Here is a 24,482-nt window from a genome sequence, read left to right as displayed (position 1 = left end):
ACTCGCAAAGATGTAATTTAAATAAAGGGTATGAAAGGAACTGTATCAGCAGTGCCATTTATTCTGCATTGCCACTGGATCTATTTGCTTGGAACATTTTTATTTCAATTGTTTGGGGTTTTTTTACATTTCAGAGTGCTTGTAAAAAATGCTGTACTGAGTCTGCAGTTTGCAGGTGGTTTGGGAAGCACATTCCATACCTTTTTGTGAAGTCTTTGAAACAGAGCCGGAGTTTGTTGTGATGTCTGAAGAGCTTTGGATCGTTGGGTATCTCAGACAAGAAAACCTGTGCAACTTCTAATGGTCCCTGTAGGAGCAGCAGAGAAGAAGTGAGTTTCTCAGAACTGTCTGTTGTATCCAATCACAGGAGAAAGATCATGCACGTAGAAACATCCATAAAACACAGCATTTCCTTACAAAAGGCATCTTGAAGAACTGCAGCTGGTAAATCTGGCGTAAACCACCAAACATCACAACTGAATCTCTTTTAGGGCTTTCTTTGTTCTAAATAAAACTCTGCTTTTGGAAAACTGTGTGAGAAACTGCACATGTTCTCCAGTTGTTTTCCTTTATAAGGACTCCTGACAAGGTTTGCTCAACTCACAGCTAAGGCAAAGTTTAAACAATGCAGATGGAGCCCTAGAAGTGTTTGCCAGCACTGCAAACTCAATCCAGAACTCAGAATTCCAGCTGGTTTTTTTCCAGTTTGTGCATTGTGCTTTATTCACATTCCCTTAGTTTTTCCTCAGTTTTTCTCTGTTCACTCATTAGTTTTGCTTTCCATTTTGTTCAAAACCCACAACTGGACACAAAACTGCTTTCACCAACCAGAGCCTGGCTATCCAAAGGGAAAGCAATAAAATAGGGAGGAGGAGAAGCAGGCAAAAAGAACTGTGAGTGCAAGGATGGGGCCTGTAACTGAGGGAAAGACGTCTCTTCCCAGGCACCTTAAATATTTTCAGGACTTCTAGTCAAGTGGCAAAATCACTGAGACCAGCTGTTCTAGACCTACCAGTGACCTAAAACACATTCCATAGAGTAAATGGGGAAAAAATTCCAGGATAATTCAGAAATAAGGCACATGCACGGCACAGAGTGGTATGTACTATCCCAGAGCGTCCAGCTTGGAGAGTGATCCTCACCTGATTCACTGTGGTACCTACTGATCCCTGAAGCACCATCTGCAGCATCTTTGGGTCTGCAGGGTCTTGGTGGGTGGCAAAAGCCAATTCCTGTGTTTTCTTCTGCATGTCCTCGATGGCAACTTCAATGGGGGTCAAAATGATCTGAGGAGGAGGCCAGAATAGAGGCTGTTTGTTATGGCTGAGACTGGCAACCAGGCACAGACCTTCAGAAACACCCAGGGCACCGTGGGGTGCCACAAGTGGGGGAGGACACCGACAGGACTGACAGTCTGAGCAGAAGTAATGCAGAAACAGATTGTCTCAGCCCTGGTTCAGGAACATCAAGACCAAGTTTGATTTTTAGATGTGTTTCTGGGTACTCAAGAGCTTTCAGAGAGTCTTTTAAGTGGCACTTGTGCCTCTTTGGGTGACTGCAGCCAGCAGTTACAGCATTGCCAGTCCCCAAGTATCATTCATTGTGCCCCAGTGATCACATCTGATCCTGTTCACCCTTGGAAAATTAACTCAGCTATGGATAAATCTCTCTACAAAGACCAGGGCCCCACTGGCTCAGGGTTGTTTGGGTCATGCAGATGAGCTGCAACACAGAGCAAAGGGCACACTGATCAAGCAGAACAGAACGGAGCATCCTGCATTATCACAGAATCATGGAATGGTTTGGCTGGAAAGAGAACTTAAAGCCTATCTCATTCCACCCCCTGTCATGGACAGGAACACCTTCCACTAGACCAGGCTGGCCCAAGCCCCGTCCAACCTGGCCTACAAAGCTCACCAAGGGTCCCTGCACAAACCAGCTGCTGTGGGCTGGGGGTGGCAGGGCAGATACATCACTAAATCAGTCTGGGCTTAGTTTGGGTTGAACAGGAGCCGGGATAAGCTCCTTCTTAAGCTCGAGATGCAGGCATCTCCCACACTGCACAGCCCCGTGCAGCATTTCCCTTCAAACACCAGAATTCCAAGGGCACCAGCCTCACCTCCTCCTTGTGGATGACGTTGATCCTGGTTTTGATGTAGGGGAAGGCGTGGGACGTGGTGAGGATGGTCTTGCGCTTGAACTGCTCGTGCAGGTCGCCGTGGGCGCGGCCGTCCAGCGTGAAGGGGGTGCAGTACATGAAGCGCCGCAGGTTGTAGTTCTTGTCGAAGTACGTGATCCTGTCCTTCATCTCGTACGTGTCGAAGTAGGGCTCCACGTAGGTGATCTGGATGTAGGCCTGAGGGAGGAACATGGTTCACAGTGGGCACACAGTACAGCTGCACTCTGTGTTTAGCACTGCAGTACCCCAGCTGGATCTCTGTCTTCCCAAAGCCACCGTGGGAAAAAACAGGACTAGTTTTTGCCTTTACTCAGGAAAATCACACTCACACTGACATGACCAGGGGTGCTGGGAGCTGCCCAGCAGTTTGTGGACTGGATAAAGCAAAGTTCAACGCCCTTCTCCTCTTACGTCCTTCATATCATAGAATCTTAGATAGGTTTGGGTAGGGAGGGACCTTAAAGCTCACCTTGTTCCAGGCTCCTGCCATGGGCAGGGACACCTTCCACTAGACCAGGTTGCTCCAACTTGGCCTTGAAGACTGCCAGGGATGGGGCAGCCACAGCTTTTCTAGACAACCTGTGCCAGGGTCTCACCACCCTCACTGGGAAAAATTTCTTCTTGATCTCTAATCTAAACCTTTCCTTGCAGGTAGCACCCTGTCCTGAGCCACAGCCACAGTCCTATTTCCCAGGCACGCTCCTGTTCTTTCAGCTACACTTAAAGGACATGACACAAGGATGACAAAATGCTGCAGCTGCACAAAAGCCAGAGGCCACTGAATGGCAAAGTCCCTCCTTCCCTGCACTCAGCAGAGAGCAGAGAAAGGCAAACACAGCCCAGGACTCTGCTGGCCTTTCATCTCCTTCCTTCCCACCAACCACTATCAGGGCAGGAAAGGGAACGGCTAACTCTGCATCCCTCTGCTGGAATTATTTTCCCAAAATTTTATCCCAAGCAGTCACAAAACACTCAATAGGAGGATTTTGTAGCCTACTTGGTGAAATTGAGGGCGGGATTTGTCCTATTTCATTTGCACACATTCAGGACCTGTACAACTTCTAAACCTGCACTTTGTGTTCTTACCTTGTTAGGATCAAGTTTACATTTGTCCACAGGGTTTGAGTCTTTAATCACTTCCAGCACATCTTCCCCAAACCGTTCTCCATAAAATCCCTATGACCAAGAGCAAATGAATTGAAATCAAACATCAAAAGCAGCCCTGAGCGATGGGGGTTGGAGGGACAAAGGCACAAGCAGGGCAGGGGAAGCTCCACATGCCTCTGACAGAAGCTGTGCCGGCGCTGAATGTGATCTGCTGAAACTGGGAGAATTCCATCAGTCACATTCCAGGGGCCACGGGAAAAAACAAGCTCTGGAAGGCAGAAGAACTCGGGAGCCTTCCAATGGTGGCTGGTTCTGAACAGGGCATTTGGGTTTGTTGTGTGTCTGTGAGCTCAGTTGGACACGGGTCAGTTCGGGGAATCCCGGAGCGTGGCATAGCTGGGCCGGGTGAAAGGCCAGGCTCTGAACTCAGCTTTGGGAGCTTAAACCTCACCAGTGCTGCTGCCTTCAGCACAACGTGACAGAGCTCAACTGCTGGGAGCAGCAACATGACAGGGGACCTGTTCCAGCAAATAAACCAGGCCAGCTCTGCCCTCTGGGTCCAGAGGAATGAGGACAAGGAACGTGGCACAGCCTGGAGCCAGGCTGCTCAACGCCCTTCCTCTCCCACTGGGGATGGCCTCATACATGCACACAGGAGGGAACAGTCATGGGAACAGGCTCTGACCCATGTCAGTGTCTGGACACAGGTTAGTTGGCACCAAACCAGGCCAGACCAACCATGAGATGATCCCTGGGTGGTACCTGGAGCTGCACCCAAGCAGAATAATCAGAGTAGCCTTTGTGTGCCCACGGCTGAAACAAACATCCTGTGATGTCCCACCTCAGGGGCTTGGAAATTCAGACACCTTAGGGGACTCAATCTCCACAAGCAGAGAAACATGATGTGAAGGCAACGAAATGACCAAAAAATGCTATATATTCTCAAAGTCAGATTCTAAAAGAGGCATCTCAGCCTCTTGCCAAGCTTATTTCATCCCATTCATACTGAGTTGCTGAAGAGAGATGCAAACATATGACAATATGATGCACTACAAACTCTGGGAGGATCACATTGTGTCTGCAGCTCTTGCTGCAGGAATTCCTGTGGAATTCTTCTCCATTCACTACTCCTGCAGAGGTGGCACCGGCAAGAGGACAGGGGTCACCAGACCCATCTCTGGGTCACTGCACATCTCTGGGTCACATGCAAACTGCTTTGCCAAGGGACTGTTCCTGTTAAATAGCTGATGAAAACCAGTTAAACTGCCAGGAAAATCATCTCACCTCGAGCCGATGGGAAATCTCAGCCAACTTGGTTATTGCGGGTTCCTTGTAAACAAACTCTTGCTCATCCAGGTCTCCAAACTTAGTTCCATAAAAACCAACTCGGAAGTAGGTGCCAAACATCCTCTTTCCATCCTAGACATGAAGAAACAAGAGGTTATTTTTGGGTGGAGACACACATACCCTCAAGCATGGCTGCAGGCAGGCTCCTGAATTTATGCAAAATAAAAAAGAAATTAAAAAAACAAGGGAAAAAATTAGAAAGAAAGAAGGGAAAGAAAAAACACCTGAAACTCAGCATGGATGCACTTAGCAGCAAACACCACAATGAAATTAAAAACTAACATGGAATTACATGGATCAGTTACGACCATTAGCCCAACCCTGCAATGACTTCTCCCAGGCCAGGAGGAGCCTGGAGGTGTCCCTATGGAATCATGGCCCTTAAAGCTCATCCAGTTCCACCCTCTGCCATGGGCAAGGACACCTTCCACTAGCCCAGGCTGCTCCACGCCTTGTCCAACTTGGCCTTGGACACTTCCAGGGGTGGGGCAGCCACAGCTTCTCTGGGCAACCTGTGCCAGGGCCTCACCCCCCTCACAGGAAATAATTTCTTCCCAGTATCCCGTCTAAACCTGATCTCTTTCAGATGAAGAAGTATCAGATGTCTCTGAGGAGCAGCCAAAGGCAAGTCCCTTCATTGGGGTGATTATTCCAGGCTCTCCAAACCCTGTGCAGACACTCTGAGCAGGTAAGCACAGGGAAGCCCGGCTGGTGCCATCCTGCAGGGAGGACACTGCACACAGACCCCCTGGAAAATACCCAGTACCAATTACCCCCATTGTCCATTCTCCAGTAATTGCAGGATTGGGCCGAAGTCAATGTCCAGTTCACTCACACACACACACAAGTGCTTTTTAACCAGCATTTCAGCTGGGAGGTGTTACACTCTCCTCTAGTAACTAATGTCTAGGAGAGAGGGCCAAAGTCACTCCTGGTGAAAGCAGATGCAATCCTGTGTCATGTACCTGCTTCCATGTGAGCCAGTGGTGAATTTGGCCCCAAAATGCAACAAAAGTAGAGAAACAAGAAAGATTTTTGCTGGAAAGGTAACGAAGAAAATCTGATTAAGAGAGAGAGAAGAAAAATGCTTTAAAATTAAACACACCTTTGCTTTTGTTAAAAAAACCCAGTGCATGCACAAACCAGGGATGCCTTTCAGCAAGAAACTCTTAAATGTTCACCTTTACTCTCATGAGAAAGTGTGATGCAGTTTAGAATGCTCAGTGTTCCTGATCTGGGAGAGATTTGGGCTTCAAACAGCCCTTACAGGTGTCTCCTGGTTGCTGGGGACTGTTTGATTTGAGTGTTTTGCTATGGCAAAACTGATCTCTTGTGATGATGGTGAACATGATCTACGGAAGGCAAAGAGGATAGATAAGCCAAACTAAAACAAAAAAACCCTCAGGTAAACTCCAGACTGGAAAAAGCACTGTCATGGCAAGCCACCGACTTCTCCTGGGCTGGAGGAAACTCTGGAACACCATGCTGGAGGTGCCTGAGGTCCCAAAACTTACACTTCAGAGCTGGGCATCAGTGAGCTCTGCCCTTCTGAAGGCACCTGGGATGAGTAGCAGCCCTCATCCCAAAAAAACACCACCTGGCTCTGCCCAGGCTCCCTGGATCCCTGCTCTAGCCCATCCCTCCTGCAGAGAGGGGCTCTTCTCCAGCCCCACCTGCCAATGCAGACTGCAGGGTTTCATCACACCCCAGGATCCCAGGAGCACCTCCCAGTGTGTGAACTCCTGCTGCAAAGCTGTTGCTGTTTTACTGGAAGTGGCAGCTGGCAACATTGGGCTGCTGTTTCCCTGGACTCTCTCTTTGTCCAGTGTCCATCCCTCTGGATCCATGACAGCCTACTGAACCCTTTTTACTCATCACTGCCTTTTTAAAGCCACAGTTTTAGATACTTTTATCCACACTTAAATTCCTCAATGCCCAGCATTTCCAGCTTTCTGGGCTATTTTCTTCCACCTCAATGTTGCAGGCAGAAGGCTGTGATTCCAGGTCTCCTTTGTCAAAGCAATTCCCACGGTAGTACCTGCTGGAAGGTGTCCCTGTGCAAGGCAGGGGGTTAAAACTAGATGGTTTTAAAGGTTCTTTCCAACCCAAACCATTCCATGATTCCATGTCTGCCTGAGGGGAACTGCCATAATAAACAGCTCCCCAACCTTGAGCAAGGCTTGGACATGCTCCTCATGGAAGTTGGGGGATCCTCCCCCAAACCATGGGCACAGGGTGATGGAGGACACATTGCTCTTCTAATTCATGAGCTTTCTCCTACTTGGCAAGTGCTTTTCAGGGCATGAAGCATTTGCACAACCTGGTCCCTACAAGTATCTGCCACGTGGACACCTCCCCAGGCAGCTCCCTGTTCCACGCAGTGTAAAAATAACAAGGGAAGAAGAAAATGCTGTCTGTTGATCAGCATAAATTATTAAGGAGCTCTGGTGGCACTTATTAAATGCATAAAATAATAGTAACAGGGCACTGGGGAGTTCAGGAGTGGCAGAAGAAGTGGGGAAGGCTGGTAAGATTGCACGTCCCCATATGAAGGCAGCTCCCAGCTCATGTATTCATGTCATTGCCATGAAGATCAGCTGCACTGGCTTTTCCTGGTAAATCCAGTTGCTCAGCTCAGTTATGAGGATCCCAGGGAGAAGAACGAGCAGTGAAGAGCACTCAGCCCCTGATGTGACTCATGTTGGGAATCTGTGCCTGCAAACAACTCCTCTGGGGAGCAAACACATACAGATCACTCCATACCTCCCATGGACACTCAGAAGCTGCCAGTTCCCTGAGATCAGGAGAGCTCTGTTCCATCCTGGCACTGGGAGTAGGGGATGCTCTGCACTGGGATCTTTGATATTTATCCAACACCCAAGTCTTTCCAACCACAGCAGTGAAAACTAGGCAAATAACCTAATACTCCCTGGCCTTGCTTCTGACAAGAGCTAAAAATGCAGATATGAGGGAGGAATTATTAAAAGCATTGTATCTCCTATTATTTTATCAAAAATAATAGGACTTTGGGAGGAGAAGAGAATGAAGGTGAACACTGAATAGCCATCACACAACTGGCAGAGCAGATAACAGCCACCATGACTTATGAAGGTTCATGATTTGTTATTATGCATGGTAAATACCTTTCCAAATCGCTGGGAATAAAGTTTTAGGGTTATCTCTTGCACAAACACAAAAAGCTTTGCCAACAAGCTTTAAAAAAACATCAGACTCAAGAATGATCATCTGCTTCCTTCACTGAGATCAAGACAGCAGCAGCTGCCTGAAGAGTGTAGGAATAAAAGTTACTCCTTCAAAATGCAGAATCCAACTATCTTTACCAAACTCAGCAGTTATTTCCTTCCTCAATTTTAAGTCAAGGTCCTCTGCAGTGTTGCCAACTACTACAAGTCTTCCAATATTGATTTTTTTTGGAAATTATTGGCTCCTGTTATTCACTGACAACCTCCCCCTGCATGCCTTAAAAAGCACTTTTAAATTCTCACTAAAAGACTTCTCCTAACTTTTCTAACTGGAAAGTATTAATTGAAAATTATAAATATAAATAATGAAAATAATTATTTCAACATTTACTCAATGAACAAACACACAAACCCCACCACTTGGTCTGTTTAAGGAGTTAGAAATGCTTGGTGACAGACTTGGGATACTTTAACTCTTGTAGCTGGCAATACTGCTGTCCTTGTGACACAAGGGGGTCCTGCTGTTGGCATAGCTCTTTGGTAAAATAAAATCGGGGTTTCCACAGTGTAAAACAAAAAACAAAAAGGGAGGTGGGGGGAAGGAAGAGAAAGGGGAAAAATATTCCACAAGTAGGAACTTACCACAACAGACAATAGTAAGAGTGGGGAGGAGGGTCAGCAACCAGGGCGATAGAGGAGAAAACAGAAAGTATTTAATTAGGGAAATTCCAAAAAACAAACAAGCAGCAAATTGGCAGCAAATAAATTTTAAAATAAAATAAAAAAAAAATAAAAGGGCGAGCATCAATTAAAATATTTAAAATAAGGAAAAAGGGCAAAACATGCAACAAACCTGAAAGCTACAAAGCACAAAGGTCAGAAAAAGTGTGGCAATGAAGGAGCACAATGACAGAGGAGAACTGAAACCACGGGTGTCTTTTACCATGCAGTAAAACATGACCAAGTGATGTTAGAATCATAACCAATGGCAGGAGTTTCTCCAGGGGTCGATTTAGGGGCAGACTAATAAAATAGATGCTCACAGGCCTCCACTTTTATTGGCTACTGAATGTATTTCCATCATTTATACACCTACAACAGGTACTCTGGGCTGCTGTGCTGTCTCGTCTGCTGAGACCTTTCATGGGAATAATGAAATGATTTACAGGGCCAGCCCTTAAGTGCCAGGGTTTATTTTTAATTTCATTTTTTTTCTAGGCTGGAATTAAAGCTGACATGCAGACATCAGCAGCCAAATTATTTATGTCCCACATCAAAGACCTTTGGTCTCAGTCCCAGTTCACTCAGTGTGGGCCTTAACGCTCTCCTGTGGTGCAAACCTGGAGGAAAGTGGCCTAAAATGAGTTGCCTGATTCACAGAAAAGCAGAGCTAAACTGGAAAGATAAAGCCTAAGCAAATAACATCAAATTCACAGAACATTTTAAATGCCTTCTGAGACTTCTCCGTGCTCATGTACCCACTAGGTCACTGGGGCTGGAGTCAAACTGGCTCTGCAGATAAAACCAACTGCTTTGTCTATTTTTAACCAAAAAGTGTGGTTCTTGTGGTGTATTGTCACCAAAAGTGAGCAAACAGCCCCTACAAAAATGAAGGCAGCAAAACTGACCCCAGTTAACACAACTGAGCTATTCTGCTGCCAGATAAACCACCACATAACAAACTGACTGCTCTTAGGTGAACAGAACGAAACAGTTTCTCCTCAGAGAAAAGATCTGCACCCACAGGAAACCAGGTTTGTGTCTTGGTACCTCTGAGCATTATTGCTTAAATCGACCCCTGTGGGTGGGGTGAAAACATGGTATGGAGGGATGATATTCTGTGTCAATGCTGATGGAAAGAAATATAAACAAATTATCAAAACAAACTAGTGATGATACAGTGGCTCATTCACCAAAGAACCTCATTAGTGGAATACGTCAGCATCCATGCACTACCTACAGCTGCTTATGAAGAATTTCCTACTACAACCACAGTTTATTGGTATTTCTTTGGTTAATGAATTGTTTTAACAGCAGACAGCAACAGAAATACCCACAACTAGCACATGTGGGCAAGCGTTGGCGTGAGTCATCTGGAGAATCTATTAGTGTTCTTTACTAACTAAAATGGAGTTACCTACCTCCCAGCCAGTACTCTGTGTAATGAAAAGTAAAAAGGGCATGTCACAGAAACAAAAAAAAAAGAGTTTCAAAGGCCAAAACATGACCATCAAAATAAGCACCATAAACCTGCAATGGCTCCAATACTTTTAAGTCATGCATCCAAAGAAGGACACCCAGTCTCTCACCAAATGCCCCTAAGTCAGTGGGTTTTGCACCATCCCAGTTTAGAAAGGTTCCTTCAGTATTTACCCACCATATGAACAGACAAATAAACCCCCCAGCACTTCTCAATGTTACCTACCAGGCTAAAGGCAAAACATGCAAAACATAGTTTAAAATAACTCTGAAAGGATAAACTGACAGATGACTGGAATTTTTAACTCCGGTATAGTTCTGAAGTTACAAAACTCAATTTGTGATGTTCTCTCATGTTCAATGTCCAGAGAGAAAAAAATCCTGTCAGTGATCCTCGTATTTACTGTGGATCACCATTTGACAATTCTTTTGGAATATGATTACAATGGTTTTTCATTTTACTCGCACTGAGCATTTGAGGTTTCTTCTCAATTCACCCTGCAACTAAAAATTCAAACCATTACCTGGTGAACAATCTTGCTGAAAGCTTCCTGCAGTTTACCATGAATAGTAGATAACTTCTTGGCATCTCTGTTGGCTTCATGAATAGGAATAAGGACTTTGTAAACCTCATTAACTGCTTCATACATGCCAGCCTACAAAAATAAGGTCCATCAGATTGCTCCATCAATTCAACAGCCAGAATAATTCATTCTACCAGCACTTAAATGATAAAACTGCAAAATGAAAAGGTGGCTTAGACACCACTGTGGTGTAATCAGCATCTTTTCTTAAAATATACCCACACATGGATGGAATAAAATCCTCAGTTACCCTTGAAATCAACAGCCTACTGCATTACACACTGCTACTAGTAAACAGAACTATTAACATAACCAATCCTGGGGTATTTTGGATGGATACTGGCACAAGAGCATAACAAGCTAAATCGGATCCTAACCAAATCCATGGGAATTAACTCTGGAAGCTTAAGTGCACACTACAGCTCATTTTGTTCAGAGCATCTTCAACCTGTGTGACTTCTGCATCCACTTGTGCTGCTCCATTAGATGGGCTTCGGGAAGTTTCCTTAGGATCTCTCTCAGGGAGGAAATCCAGCCCATAGAAGACAATGCATTGCAGACAATGCATTGAGTGGCTTAGCCAGACCACAGCAGGAATTCCAGGTCTTTGCCCTGGAGTTACTGATGCTTGCACTTAAACACACTGAATGACACTCCATATTGTGCAGTGGGAAATAATTTGCTCATTTTCCTTGGTTTCTGATGGATACACTATTACCATTCACACTGCTCACACAAGGCTCTCATCCCACTCTTTATGAAGAGAGGGAAAACCACTACGGCCTTTCTTCCCATTGTGAATTCCCAAATGTGCAGAGAGAAGAGAAAGACACTGGGAAAACATCAAGGTCCCTTGGTCCCAGATCCCATTCTTTGCACAGAGGGCAAAGCAGGTTGTCTTAAACAACTAAAACTGCAAATTAAGCATTTAAAACAGAATTAAATACTCAGAGAGAAAACATTTTCCTTTACAGTGCCCAGCAGTGTGAGCTTGCTGAAGAAGTGAGGTAAAGAAATTAGTCTTCTACCATGGAGAAAGATGCTGCAGCCTGTTCCAGCAATCCCACCAGACCAGCTTCTGTAAAATACTTCCCAGAACAGATTCCTTCTTCATCTGGTGATACAACATCATCGGAAACTGCTGACTCTTCCAAAACATTGGAAGATATGTTCTGAGGAGATATAATAGATAAAATACTTTTACTCAATTTAAACGACTTTCAATACTTTGAAAACCAGCTGATTTTTAGTCAAATCCTATAATTTTTATAGAGGCAGCTTTCCATTTTTATAGAGAATATACATAAAATACAGCTTTCTATTTTTACAGAGCAGCATATTATTCATGCAACAAAACTGAGTAAGCGCAGCTCGTGTAGGTTGGCACAGGAACACCTGGCACATGGAGATACTTTGTACCTCAGCAGCAGGTGACAAACCCCAGAAATCCATTACAGAGAGTAATTCCCACCTGAAATGTAACACAGCCTACAGGGAGGTATTTTCTGTCTTCCAGCATGCTGAGATACTCAGCCACCAGGGCTGCAGAGTGGACCAGGCACTGGGCGGACTCGGCGTGGTTGCTCCTCTCGGAATGTTTCCCAGCCATGTTCTGCAGCCACGTCAGGCGCAGGTCGGGGGAGTTCTGGTAGCCCTTTGCAATCCTGATGGAAAAGAAAACCTCTGTGATTTCATTTACTTTCCTTTGAGCCAGCATGGCACCTCAGCACATTTTTTTCCACGCAGTATTTAAGTTACTTCTGAGCAAATACCAACCACCCTCAGCGCTTGGCTCTCTAGAAATACAAGAGGTAAGAACCTGTGTAGATGGAAAGTTACCCTAAGCTGTAGATTTTTGAGCCAGTCAGTGGTAGGGGAGCAACTGGAGCCTAGGTGATGCTGAAGCTCTTGACCAAAACCCCTGTTTCACCTGGAGATTGGCATTAAGCCAAAGGTGCAGCACAGTCAGAGCAGACCTGCCTTGGCTGCTTATGACAACCCCTCTGCCGACTTCTGAGAAGACTTCAGGACCATTTGTGCAGACAACACCATGAAATTTGGTAGCTGAAGTCTTAACATGGTTCTGGGGCATCTTTTGCATATGGAAACCGCCATATCTACCACCAAAAAGTCTCCTGTGCAAGCAGGTCCTGGAAGATCCTCAAGTTTTCCCTGATGCAAGCAGGGAGAGTTGTCTTTACTCAGGTGAAGGATGAGATTGTCAGGGATTGCTGGGGAATGGAAACTATTTTTATCCAAGATAAGCTACTTTAATACCAACCGAAACCTATCAACACCACATTCAAACACAACAGACAGGTCTGTGAGCATTGAGACCCAAAACTGCTCCTGTAAGCAATTCCTGTAAGAACTCAAATGTGCAACACCTGAGCCCAAACCCAAACAACAAGTAGCTGTGTTGTTTTCAGGTAAAATATGAATCGTGGCAATCAGTTTAAAACAGGACTAAGTTAAAAGTAAAATAATTGCTAATAAAATAAAAGTAATCAAAGCTCACAGCAACACCAACACCTCACACTGCGAATACAGGAACGCAGTAGGTACTAAGGCTTGTTTGAACAGCACATGGAGCACTGACATCTACTGTCCCTACAGTGCAAACTCTACCTGTACATCAGGTCAATCAGCATTTCTGGATCTTCCTGGTGCTCCTTCATTTTGACTGTGTCCGAGAGGATCATATGGAGGTTGAACACTAGATCCTGGACCTGTAAAAAATACTCTGTTTTATTAACTGGCAATGGGAATTGAGCTACGCACTGTTCTGTGAGGACCATAGTTACTCTGAATCTTTGTGGTTTTGCATTTTGTCAGAATTAATCAAAAGACCTGGGTTTCGTGTATACCCTTCTTAAGGGAATGCTTGCAAATTCCAGTTCTAGATGGAGGCTTAAGCACAGCCTGTTAATAAACTACATGTTAACACCTCTTGAGGTATACGTCTTTTACCTGGTCAGGAAATGTTGTCTCCCTCAGTTCCAGATCTTCTTCAGCATATGTCAAAATAGTCTTCAGGGAACGTCGCAAAAATTCTTCATTGAAGTTCTGGGATGTCCCCACCAGGGATGAGAGAGACATGGTCACCTGCATTTTCACTCTGGCGAAATTCTGCAACAGAGACATTGTTATTATTCCAGCAAACCAGAGATACTGCAGCATCAGTGCTCTGGCCATGGTGCTCTCCTCCTGACAGAAGCCTGACACAGAAAACTCCAGTTCTGCAGAAAGGGTTGTTTCAGAGCAGTGATTAAAATAAACCTCTGCTGCTGCCCAACTTCCTAATCTGGTGACAGCATTATTTTGCTCCAGATAAAGGGTCTCCTGCATGCTGTCCTGCATGCTCTCCTGCATGCTGTCCTCTCAAACACCCTGAAGAGGATGATGTTCAACTCCCTCTCATGTTGCAGCCTGGATTCCAGGCAGTTGGTTTCACTTTAGTGTATCCCAAAAGCTGGAGTCATTGTTACCTTGCTGCTATCAGTTCCCTCACAGTCCCTGGGCCCAGAACCAGGGTGTTCCCCCAGTTCTGCTACTCCCTCTGGGGGCCTGTAACCAAAGTCAGCAGTCCCCAATACCCTTATGTGTGATAACCCAGGGAAGCGCAGGACACTCACGTTCCCAATCTCGAAGTTCTGCCTCATCAGGAGGTACAGGGAGGCACTCGCGTGGGACCGGATGGTGCTGATGCTGCTGCTGCAGTGCCTCAGGAGCCTCAGGCACAGGTCTGCACACTGCTCTGTCTCCTCTTCAAACAGCAGCTCAGGGAACTGGGACACAGCACAACAGGAAATCAAAGCTTTGACAGACAGGAACAAGCACTCAGACACAAAGGCCAGGGCGATCCTCAGTGAGCACACACCGGAATTAGGGCAAGCCCAATGTCCTCTGTTTTGAGGGGAATGATGATAACTTGAATCATTTTACCTTACAATAAGGCAAAGCAGACTGGCAGCACTGGAAGGCAACCCACTTTACCTCCTCCCACAACTCACTCCCACCTCTACACCCTCAGATCGATTTATAACACTTCCAAAAACTCAAGCTTAAAATTTTTCAGCTTTTACCAGCACACCCACAAAAACTGGGACCTTGTTTTTAAAGGCCCAGTAAAACAAATCCATTCTGAGATTTGTACAGCTTAAATCCCACCTGTGCCTTATGATTCCTACTGACCAGGTGCCTCTGCCCACTCACCCAGCAGGAACCCAAACCCCATTTGGGGTGTGGGATCCATGTCTTTGTGTGCAGCCATCAAACCAAAATGCATAAATTTTGATCATGAAAACCAATTTATCAAACCCCAGACCATGCTTCCTGAAAACCAATACTGCAAAATATAATAATTGCTTGGTGAAGTGACCCCAACACAAAGGAAGGAACAGTCCCATCGTCCCTCAGGGCTGTCAGGATATATTACGGCATCCACAGGGAATTCACCTTCGAGACCAAAGCTCTCTGTGTGGCAAAGCAGTGCTGGAGGTAAAGTGCACTTTGGTTGCAGGCCATGCTGTGCAGGAGCACTTTCAGTACCCCACCGAGGATACTCTCTTTGGACTCCGTCACAGAAACAGTCTGAAAAAGGAAACCAAGACTTGCATGAGCAAAAATGAACCTCCTGTGTGTGTTTGTGCGTGTGAGAGAAAGAAAATAGTTCTGACAAAGAGCCCTTTGGCACGGAGAAATCACCCATTTAGCCACATTCTGAACCAAGCCCCAGGTAATGAACACCTGACCCGTGGATAAAGCTGATGGAATGATGACTCTTTCTACCTGATGAGGCTCTGACCTTTGGGGACCTTGTTCGACTAGAGGGAGAGCCCATAGCTGGATTATTCAGGCACAAGGTGGAATCCTTGGGATTCCTGGGTCTCACTGCAGATCAGAGGTGGATTTGGAAAGTGTGCTCCTGCCTTGCTCCCAGCCCCGTGCCCAGGTTTCATTTGTACAGAAAGGGGACAAAGCTGCCACGTGTCCTCACCCACCTGTGCACACAGACCAAGGGGCCTGGAAGCTTTTCTGCACTGTGCAAAGGGAGTACACATACAGAAGGCTGACCTGGAACCTTATGACTTGAGGGCTTGAGGCAGATTTAGGGCAGAATAGAGCAGGACTTGGAAAATTTCACAGTTCATTACTGAGTTATTTAATAACTATTTCCTATACTGTAAAGGGGAACAACTTTCAAAAAGACTGAAGGAGAGTACTGCAAGGTAAAACCAGTGTTACAGGCTGGGATTAGGAGAGGCATTACCCCTTTCCTGCTGCAGCAGAGCAGCTGAACAGTTCTGACAGCTCTCAGACAGTGAAAAGCAGCAAGAAGGTTTTGTTTAACAAACTGTTGCCTGCCCAGGTGATCACAATGCCACTACATCTCTATTTACTGATCATCCTTACCTGTACAACTATCTCTAGTGTATCCAAAATTATCAGATTGGCTTCCGTTGCAAGATTTCCATCAATAAGTGCCTCGTGTTCTATCTCTGCCCTTGATCTAATCAGAGGAAAGAAAGCAATAAAGTTACTTTCTGATCAAGTAGACATTAAATATTTTCGAGTCAAAAATGTTTTATCATGAGCAGGAAATTCCCAGTTATGATTTGTATATTTATTACTGGACATCACTATGAGGATATTTCAATGCACCCACTGAGAGGACAGGAAGAAAGACTCAGCTTTTTACATATACAGACTTACACAGGCTTTACGTTCATCATGCTTGGAGAGCTCACACTACTTTCTGACTTTGTCACTCTCTCAGGGACACAACAACAGTTAAAACCCAAGTCCAGCTCAAGACTGGTTTAGTAGCACCGTTAGGCATGCGACAGCACAATCAGGAACAGAACATATGGCTTTGAGCTATAGGCCATGGACACAAGGTGGTGCTACACGAGCTACTAAACTGCACTTACACTGGGTGTAGCACAGAGTGCAGACTGCCAGGGTGCAATCTTATCTGTTCAACCTACATTCTGTCTAATTCCTGAAGAATAACTTCCTCTCCAAGAAAAAGGACACTGTTTTGCTGTTCCACGCCAGGCACTTTCCTGGAAAGCCTTACAAAGTTCATACACCCACTCACACCTGTGGCTCCAGGAATTCAGCAGCAACACCTCATTCCAGTGGCACCAGCTGCACTAGGCAGAGATCCAGGTGACTATTTAAAGAGCCCAGCTCTGGCATGCCCTGCCACAGGTGCCATCTCTGACAGACTCGTGTCAGGCCAAATCCCAGCAGGAGGGTGACCCACGGGAATGACAAAATCCAAGAAAAATACCCAACTGGGAGAGTGGCAGCTGATTTGGCTCCCTGACACACACTACATCCTTTCTCTGGGAGCTGGATCACACACCCAGGATCTCCAGAGCAGAAAGGCTTGGGGCCTGGCCCTACACAGAATAATACCATCTGCATAAAATTACACCACCTGCACAATTCTTGTGAAAAGTCTTGTTTATGAGGCTTCACAGGTACAGGCTCTACCTATGTACACAGGACACGCAGATCCACAGGAGGGGAGCAGGAGAGACCCAGGGCACAGCAAGCAAGGGTTAGAAAGCAGGTCTACAGAGTAATCTAAGCAGCTAGTTTTGTGAGGTGAGATACCATCCTTTGACCATCAAGGTATTCCACAACTGTTAAAACACGCAGGTGAGATTCTTCTGGGAAGGAGAGGGCTCAGATCCAGTGTCGGCAGTGAACTGTTGAGTTCTGCAGGCCAAATTTTAATCTAGTGTAACTCTGCCCACAGCTCTAGAATTTGTATTTACATCACGTCATCAGAAGACTGAAACACTCTGGTCATTTGGCTTTCCCAATGCCTCAGCAGGACTAGAGCCTTGGACAAAAAGCCACTACTTGACATAACAAGAAATTTCATTTTTGTGGGGCACAAAGCCATTAGAAGCTGTGAAGAATTTCTTTCTACTCCACGAAGAGTCAATGTCTTCAAGGATAAAATTTGGCTTGATCTCCGTCCGAGCTCTGAGGACCCCATTCCTCAGTTTCTTCAGAGCTTCACTTGGATCGAGATTGCTTTCCTAGCATTAGGAACAATTCTTGTGCTGGGAGGATGGTGGCTGCAGGTTGCAACTTGACGGAACAGAAAACGTGCACAGCAAAGCTCAACCACAACTCCTGAGCCCTCCAGATTGAACCACACCAAGAAAGGGAATTTTAAAGGAAATGGGTGTAATAAGCAAAAAGAGCTCATTCCAATCAGTTGCACACACACACTGAAAACTTCTGCCAAGCATCACAAACAATGCTGTGATGATTGAGTCTGCAGATGTACAAAATGGCAATTTGTAAGAACTGCACACCAATGCTACAGTACCTGGTTGGTTTGTGGCTTCTAAAAGCACAGCACATGTGGAAAAACAATCAAAGTGATGGATTAGGACAGGAAAGGAAAGCGAGCTTTGAGAACTCCAGAATGTTCTTATGGAATAAAGGAAATATGACATGAGATATATATGCTATCTGTGAAAACTGCTAATGGATCTTCCCTCGAAACTACAGCTTAGGGCAGTGTTTTAAGACAGTAATGGATTGTATTAGTCTCTTTAAATCTCATTTTAAAGTCTAAGGAAGCAAGGGACAGTGGAAAAGCAAAGAGTTAGTGGGGCAGTGCTGGACTAAAAGCCATTTGCACAATGCCAGCCCTGTCCAAGCGAGGGCCCAAACCTGCTCACACAAGGGCCAAGTGGCTGCTGGCAGTGACCTTTTGTGGGGAGAGGGCCCCTGTTCTCATAGGCACATGGTTATTGTAGAAGGTTAAGGCAGAGTTACTTGTCAAGCTTTTCTGTGTTTTGCCGCCAGTGAGTCATATCCTTTCTCCATCTCAAATTCTCTTGACTTCCAAACGCGCTCCCAGAAGGACTTCTCTCTGCAGGGTAACACCAAAAACCACAGCAGTCAGCTAATGCTCATTTTTGTTGCACAAGCAGCAGCTCCAGATTTGTTCACAAGTGGCAGGTTACAGCAAGCTATGACTACTTAGAGCCCGAGGCTGTGGCACTCACCCACTTAGCCCACAACGACTGGCTCGTGTGTGGCACAGTAGGAGACGAAACCACAGTTCTAATTCTTGTCCTAACCCTTGGGCCACCCTTTGAACTTGAGTGTTCAGAGAAATTACTGGTTTTTACAAACAGTAAAAATCAGGAGGTGCTTGTTACCCCAACTCCTGGCTATTTCAAGTCTCCCTAAGTTAGCAGAAATACCTAGAAATTTTCAGAACCAACGGAAGATCAGGCAGTTTGTTTTCCACTCTGATTCTTGCACAGGACATACCAGAAGGTGGCTCTGGAAGATGCTACACTGGAAGAAGTTTGGGCAAGAACATCCCATAAATGTGATCTCGTACACAAAAGCAGTCAAGTAACAATTAAATTGCTTGTAACTTAGGAAAAATGTAGAGATTTTGCAGACCCACTGAAGGATGCTGCAAACTGCAAATAGCTTTTCTAGGGGCCTCGCTGTTTGTCTCCCACACCACAGATGGGTGCAAGTAATTGTTGGGGGTGGGAGTAGCAGTTTTTGGGAGAGGGGGATGGCACAGAGGACTTCTTTACTCACCTAGCTGTCCTCTGCTTCTTCGGACCATCTCCTGCCTTGCCCCTATGCTTCCCAAAATAGCTTCTTCAAGTTTGGCTCTCATGTCTTTCGACTTCTTAAACGTCAGACTATTCATTCTTTCAAACACTTTCTTGCCCTGCAAGTTTCAAACAACACCATGAAGGAAGATTCTTTCAATTTGGGATATTTTCTAAGAATTAACAACTCAAAATATCTTTCCTGTCTAAAGACATGCAGCAAGAAAGGAATACAGGTTTAGTTGGTAGGTAGATAAACTACCCAGAGTCCAGCATTGCTACAGAAAACTCTCTTTGCGAAGTGACCAAGAGCTGTCCCCTTTCCCTGCAGCAAATTCCCATATGAGTGTCAAGCAGCATAAACAGCTTTAGAAGTGAAACAAGGCACAGACTCTCACACAGATAAGAAGTAAACATGGAAAAAGGCTCGAGGTTGCACAGAGACGTGCCCAGCCTTGGGATTCCACATACAGGAAATACTTTGGGGAGGGCAGGAAATGCCTTTCTGCAGTCGTGTAAAGGGTGGGAGTGCAAAGGTCTTGGGCAGGCCCCAGAAGGACCTTCAGAGGTTCCAACAATGCAGCAGTACCTTGTATTCAAAGCAGGACACACAGAGATAGAGCAGGTCCAGCAGGCGGTTGAGCTGCAGCACCGACAGGTCTGTGAACCACTTCTGCAGGACACTTTCATCTGCGTTCTTGAGCACCCACAGGAGGCAGATCAGGAGGCTGCGGCTGGACTCCGTCGAGAAGGTGGAGTGCTGCCTGCCACTCTACAGCACACAGGTCAGGACAGTGGATTTCACACCCAAACACTTCAATCATCACCTTATATGAATGACTTTCTTCCCTCAAGATGCCCTTAGTAACCTCCTGCAGGTTAAGAGTTAAGCTGCAGGGCTCCATTCATTATCTCATGCATCTGTCAGTGTCTCTCTTTGAGTGCACCTAAATCCCACAAAAATAGGATCCTGACACCCAAGTAAAGGGAGGAGGAAGGAGAAATGGAAGGGCCTGCCTGCTACCAGCATCAAGATTCCCTCCTTGTGCAGAGAACAGGGAAAATGGCCCATTTGTGTTTTCAGTCATGCAGAATTTAAATGCGGTAGAGGTCTGTGCTTAGGACTTGGAGCACACAATGACCATTGTGCTTCACAGAGCTTTTATCAGACTTTTTCAGAAGACAATCTTTATCAGAGAAGAAAATTCTCCAATTTTCTGAAGCTTGTTGATTTTTATTCCTGCTTGGCATTTTCTTATACCCCCTCTGAGACAGACGCAGCAGCATGCAAATGAGCTTTGTTCCTCATCTCTCACCCTCTGCCTCCCCGTGTAACACCCAGCTGCAAACTGATACGCGCCCCTACAGAACACGTACGCATAAATATTTGCTTTTTGATACAGATTTGTGGGTCAAGGAATAGGTAGAGATGGATTTGTACCGATGAGGGGAGTAGGAAACTGCTGGGCCGGGTGAGCTGGGGGACGGATGTCCCTGCAATGGCCATGGCCACTGTCTGGCTGATCATGCTGCCACCCTCGCTTTCGTAATCATCCACTGCGACACAGCTTGGCCTCCCCCGCTGGTTGTGACTCTCTGTAGAGAAAGATGGGCCTTCAGTCAACACCCAGATCCAAAGTTTCTCCCCCCAGCCTCCCTCCTCAGCGCTGCTCTCATTGAACTGGAAATGCAAACTGAAAATCATCCCACTCAAGGGGCCCTGCAATAAACAGGACTATTATTTGAGGGCATAGAAGCAAAGAAAACCCTACACAACCTCAGTATCTAGAACCCTTCTGAAAACACACCTTTTGTCCCTGTCCCTTTCAGTACTTCATTCCAAATCCTTTCCTGCAGCTTGGTTGTGTCATTAAGCCCAAAGGATGTAGAGGACAACTCCAAATTCAAGACCATTCCAGATTGGACTCCCTGCCCTGATTTGAAATAACCCACCTCTGCTGCTCCTCAGGACACTTTGCAAAGCACCCCTGAGACAAACTGCTGGTAAAACACATGCTAAGAGGAAGAAGAGGAACTCTGCTTATCCTTTGGAATTGTTATCAGAGTTGGACAGGACGTGGGATGACTTTTCAAGCAGGTCAGAGACATGGAGGGAGGCTTGCTATAAGTATACAGTAGCCAGCCAGGTATAAACCAAAATGCACTGCTGGTTTTTCTCTTCATACAAACAGGTGGGCAAATTAAAACTTTTGAATGTTAACAGTCATTGAAGACACATTTTATAAGTGCATTTTAGGAAAGGGATGTGAAAACATGTCAAAGTGAGAATTCAGAAGCAATCTCGTCAAACAGTAAAGGAGTTTGTAGTTCAATTTTAGAACCCAAACACTCAAGCCTTGTGAGCAGATGAACAGATACTCAAAGCAAAGGATGTAAAATACCTGTAAAGTCATAGAGCTGAGGCACTGTTTCCATGATCACTCCAATCAGAGGTAGATACAGCATTGCCACCCGGGCCTTTACCTGCGGGTCAGCGTACCGGGGATCCGAGTCGTGACTGGACAGCAAATTGTGTACCATATTGATAACTTTCTTATGCAATCCAAATAAACTGTTAAAAGAGAGTTGGGTCATGCAGATTAGTTAACATCTTCAAAGCAAACTGTATTTCATAACTAAGGGGCTTCAAAAAGGAAAAAACCCTGGTTTTTATTTTTAACTTCACGTGAACTGCCGTTACATGTGTTTTTTGATCTCCCCCATATTTTAAAAATGTCTGTCTGGCTTTTCACTGTGCCATATAAAATAGCAAAAAATCTTGTGGAATGCACACCCAATATAATGTGAACACTCCCATATTTTTCATAAAAAACCAAAGCCCCAGCTACTGCTATGCCGAAGCATCAAGCCTACTAAAGGCCATTAGGAGAACTTATGGAATATGGAAAACAGGGAGAGAGACTTGAGAGGACAGTGGGTTTAGTAAAACTATTTGTTGTGGGGTTTAGTTTCTATTTAACATCATTTACCGAAAGACAAATCCTCCTAGGCCAGAACATTGCTTTACTCAAATGATCAGGAAGCTTCTGCTTCAGCTTCCCGACCCCCCATGCAATCATTGAACCAAAACAGTAGGCTACAGATTCATAATTCTGAACAAAAAGTGGTAAAGAAAAGGAAAGGTAGAAGGAAAAACAGCAAAAAATGGCCTTTCTCATTATTCAAATGCAAACACTGGCAGGGCCCAAGCGCCAGACCCTGCAGGTGGTCTGTGACCCTGCTTGGTGCTTGTGGCTTCAAAACACAAAAACTCCCCTGAATCTCTCAAGGACTCGCTCTGCTCCTTTCAATCCCCTCAGCCACCACACAGAGCAAAAATCTCCCAGAGCAAACAGCAAGTTATCTCTATAGCTATTTGCTTCTGTAGGCAAACCAGGCCAAGAAGACACTTTACCCCATGCATGAAGCAGCCAAGGAAGCTCGAACATTAGGCATTAGCAAAACATAAGCTGCAGTGTTCAGACCTGACGTATTAAAACAAGTGCTGAATTTCAGGCAGTATCCACTTTACCTGAAAAGTAGAGTTGAGTTCTGGTTAAAAAAAGAGGCTTTGACTGGATTATTGTGGGTTTAAAGTGATTCCAAGACACCAGTAAAACTTGGGAGGACATGAGCTATTGGAGCTGCACTTCTTCCCTGTGGCTTTTAATCAAGCTATAATGAGATTCTACAACCACTTGTTTGTGTAATTAGTGAGACCCTTAACAACTAGGAAGGAAGTGCTTATTTAAGTGACTGGTTCCTTCAGATTAACGATAAAGAAAAGTCTTTGTATTATTTTGAAGGAGTGGCATTTAAGTTGTGCTCCTAAAAATTCAAGGGAAACTATCCTGCAGGCCATGGAACTGCAGATAGGGAAAACACATCCAAGCAACTCAGCATAATTCAAGCCTAGGGATACATGGATTTCTCTGTCACTTTTCCATAACAGAGCAAGGCACCATGGTGGATCGATCCATAGCAGAGAGGAGGAAATCCAGACCACCGATCTTCCTGGCTGATAACGCAATGAATTGATCTTGCTAACCCCCCCCCCACCCCCTCTGTTATCTTAGCCCTGGCCTGAATTCCTGTTAACACCCACACACACCTGGAAAACTAGTCACTGAGGGCCAAATTCTGGTTTTCTCACTTCTGGAACATCAGCCAAGATGGGCAATGTGGGCACTGAGTCAATACCAAAGCACCCCCGCACTGTTTGCAGAGACAACCTGTTCAGGGCCCAGCTGCTTGGACTCACTCTCTGTACCTGTCCCAGTCCACAGATTCTTTCACCTACATGTTCCGTTTATCCTGTTTTTCAGACCAAATATGCTCTGGAGGACTGTATTGTACCCTATCACTGCACAGCCCCTCACACAGATGGATCCATCCAACACACACCTTCAGGGACCAGGGTACTGACGTCTCTTCTGCCCAACTCAGTCCAAAGAGTTCTTATAAAATGAGCTAAAACTTAATATATCTTGCTAATGGAGTGAAAAGAGCAAAAACTGAACACATTTAAGGCTCTGGATCACCTATCAAGACCTAAGGCAGATCTCTAACACAATAAGCCACTAGATGGACATCCCTTTCCACTCCTGCTGCAGGATAAGGAACTGTTAGCAATTCTGGGCCTTCTCCAATGGTGGCCAAAACATTTTATGGAAGGCAAGTTTGAATTCTCTGCTGATGGTACTATAGGACTGATAAAAGTCTTCACAGGCAAGGGAAGAGCAGATCTGAAAAGACTTGGTTTACTTTACATGATAGATCTACCAGAGCAAATGGAGAGAGTTGAAGCTTGAGAAGTCAGCAGACTTAAAACTACAAATTATTCTAGAAAACAATAAAAAATAAATGTATTACAGGTATATGTCTCCCCCAAAATTCAGGAGCTTTGATCAAAATGCATATGCAGATGGTATCAGGGGCTTTTCTTGGATAAATAAGGTTTGAGAGAGGAGCTGTCTCCCCAGTGGACACTAGAAAGCTCACTTGTGCAATTGGGCAGAAATAACCATCCTGGGTCAGGTTTTAAGTGCTTGATAAGTAGATAGAGGACAGGCAGATGAAAACAAAGTTTGTGAAGACCAAGGGCAAACATGGTCAGAGAAAAACACCTGATTTCTAAGCAGGATGTTCCTTATGGCACAAAAAGGATTTCTGCAGACTGTGTATGTGGGCAGAGATTTGCTGCTTTTTCCATTTCAGACCAAACAAATGGGACTGCAGTGTGTTA

At 45.3% G+C, this 24,482-nt stretch overlaps 1 protein-coding gene across 13 annotated transcripts in view; it reads right to left on the bottom strand.

The window, feature by feature from the left end:
• Positions 1 to 24,482, bottom strand: part of DOCK7 (dedicator of cytokinesis 7) — a 96,941-nt gene that overhangs the window by 2,689 nt on the left and 69,770 nt on the right. For 4 of the 13 annotated variants that reach the window (XM_027883072.1, XM_027883077.1, XM_027883078.1 and 1 more), the window contains 20 exons: positions 21,640 to 21,809; positions 20,679 to 20,833; positions 19,827 to 20,009; positions 19,221 to 19,356; positions 18,432 to 18,528; positions 17,977 to 17,994; positions 16,035 to 16,131; positions 15,078 to 15,212; positions 14,255 to 14,407; positions 13,590 to 13,748; positions 13,248 to 13,348; positions 12,091 to 12,283; positions 11,648 to 11,791; positions 10,560 to 10,691; positions 9,978 to 9,992; positions 4,571 to 4,696; positions 3,266 to 3,355; positions 2,120 to 2,356; positions 1,143 to 1,286; positions 201 to 307 (listed from right to left, as the gene is read on the bottom strand). In XM_027883072.1, coding sequence (XP_027738873.1) covers positions 201 to 307; positions 1,143 to 1,286; positions 2,120 to 2,356; positions 3,266 to 3,355; positions 4,571 to 4,696; positions 9,978 to 9,992; positions 10,560 to 10,691; positions 11,648 to 11,791; positions 12,091 to 12,283; positions 13,248 to 13,348; positions 13,590 to 13,748; positions 14,255 to 14,407; positions 15,078 to 15,212; positions 16,035 to 16,131; positions 17,977 to 17,994; positions 18,432 to 18,528; positions 19,221 to 19,356; positions 19,827 to 20,009; positions 20,679 to 20,833; positions 21,640 to 21,809 — 2,592 coding nt within the window. Of the gene's footprint in view, positions 1 to 200; positions 308 to 1,142; positions 1,287 to 2,119; positions 2,357 to 3,265; positions 3,356 to 4,570; positions 4,706 to 9,977; positions 9,993 to 10,559; positions 10,692 to 11,647; positions 11,792 to 12,090; positions 12,284 to 13,247; positions 13,349 to 13,589; positions 13,749 to 14,254; positions 14,408 to 15,077; positions 15,213 to 16,034; positions 16,132 to 17,976; positions 17,995 to 18,431; positions 18,529 to 19,220; positions 19,357 to 19,826; positions 20,010 to 20,678; positions 20,834 to 21,639; positions 21,810 to 22,676; positions 22,770 to 24,482 lie in introns of those variants that run through there. The other 9 variants (XM_027883075.1, XM_027883084.1, XM_027883079.1 and 6 more) reach the window with 5 other exon arrangements.

The sequence above is a fragment of the Empidonax traillii genome, unplaced genomic scaffold (genome assembly GCF_003031625.1).
Source record: "Empidonax traillii isolate 1590-97213 ecotype Southwest subspecies unplaced genomic scaffold, ASM303162v1 scaffold118:size1038473, whole genome shotgun sequence".
Taxonomy (NCBI): domain Eukaryota; kingdom Metazoa; phylum Chordata; class Aves; order Passeriformes; family Tyrannidae; genus Empidonax; species Empidonax traillii.
Note: the sequence above shows the minus strand (reverse complement) of the source record. Positions and strands in the feature narration are given on the sequence as shown.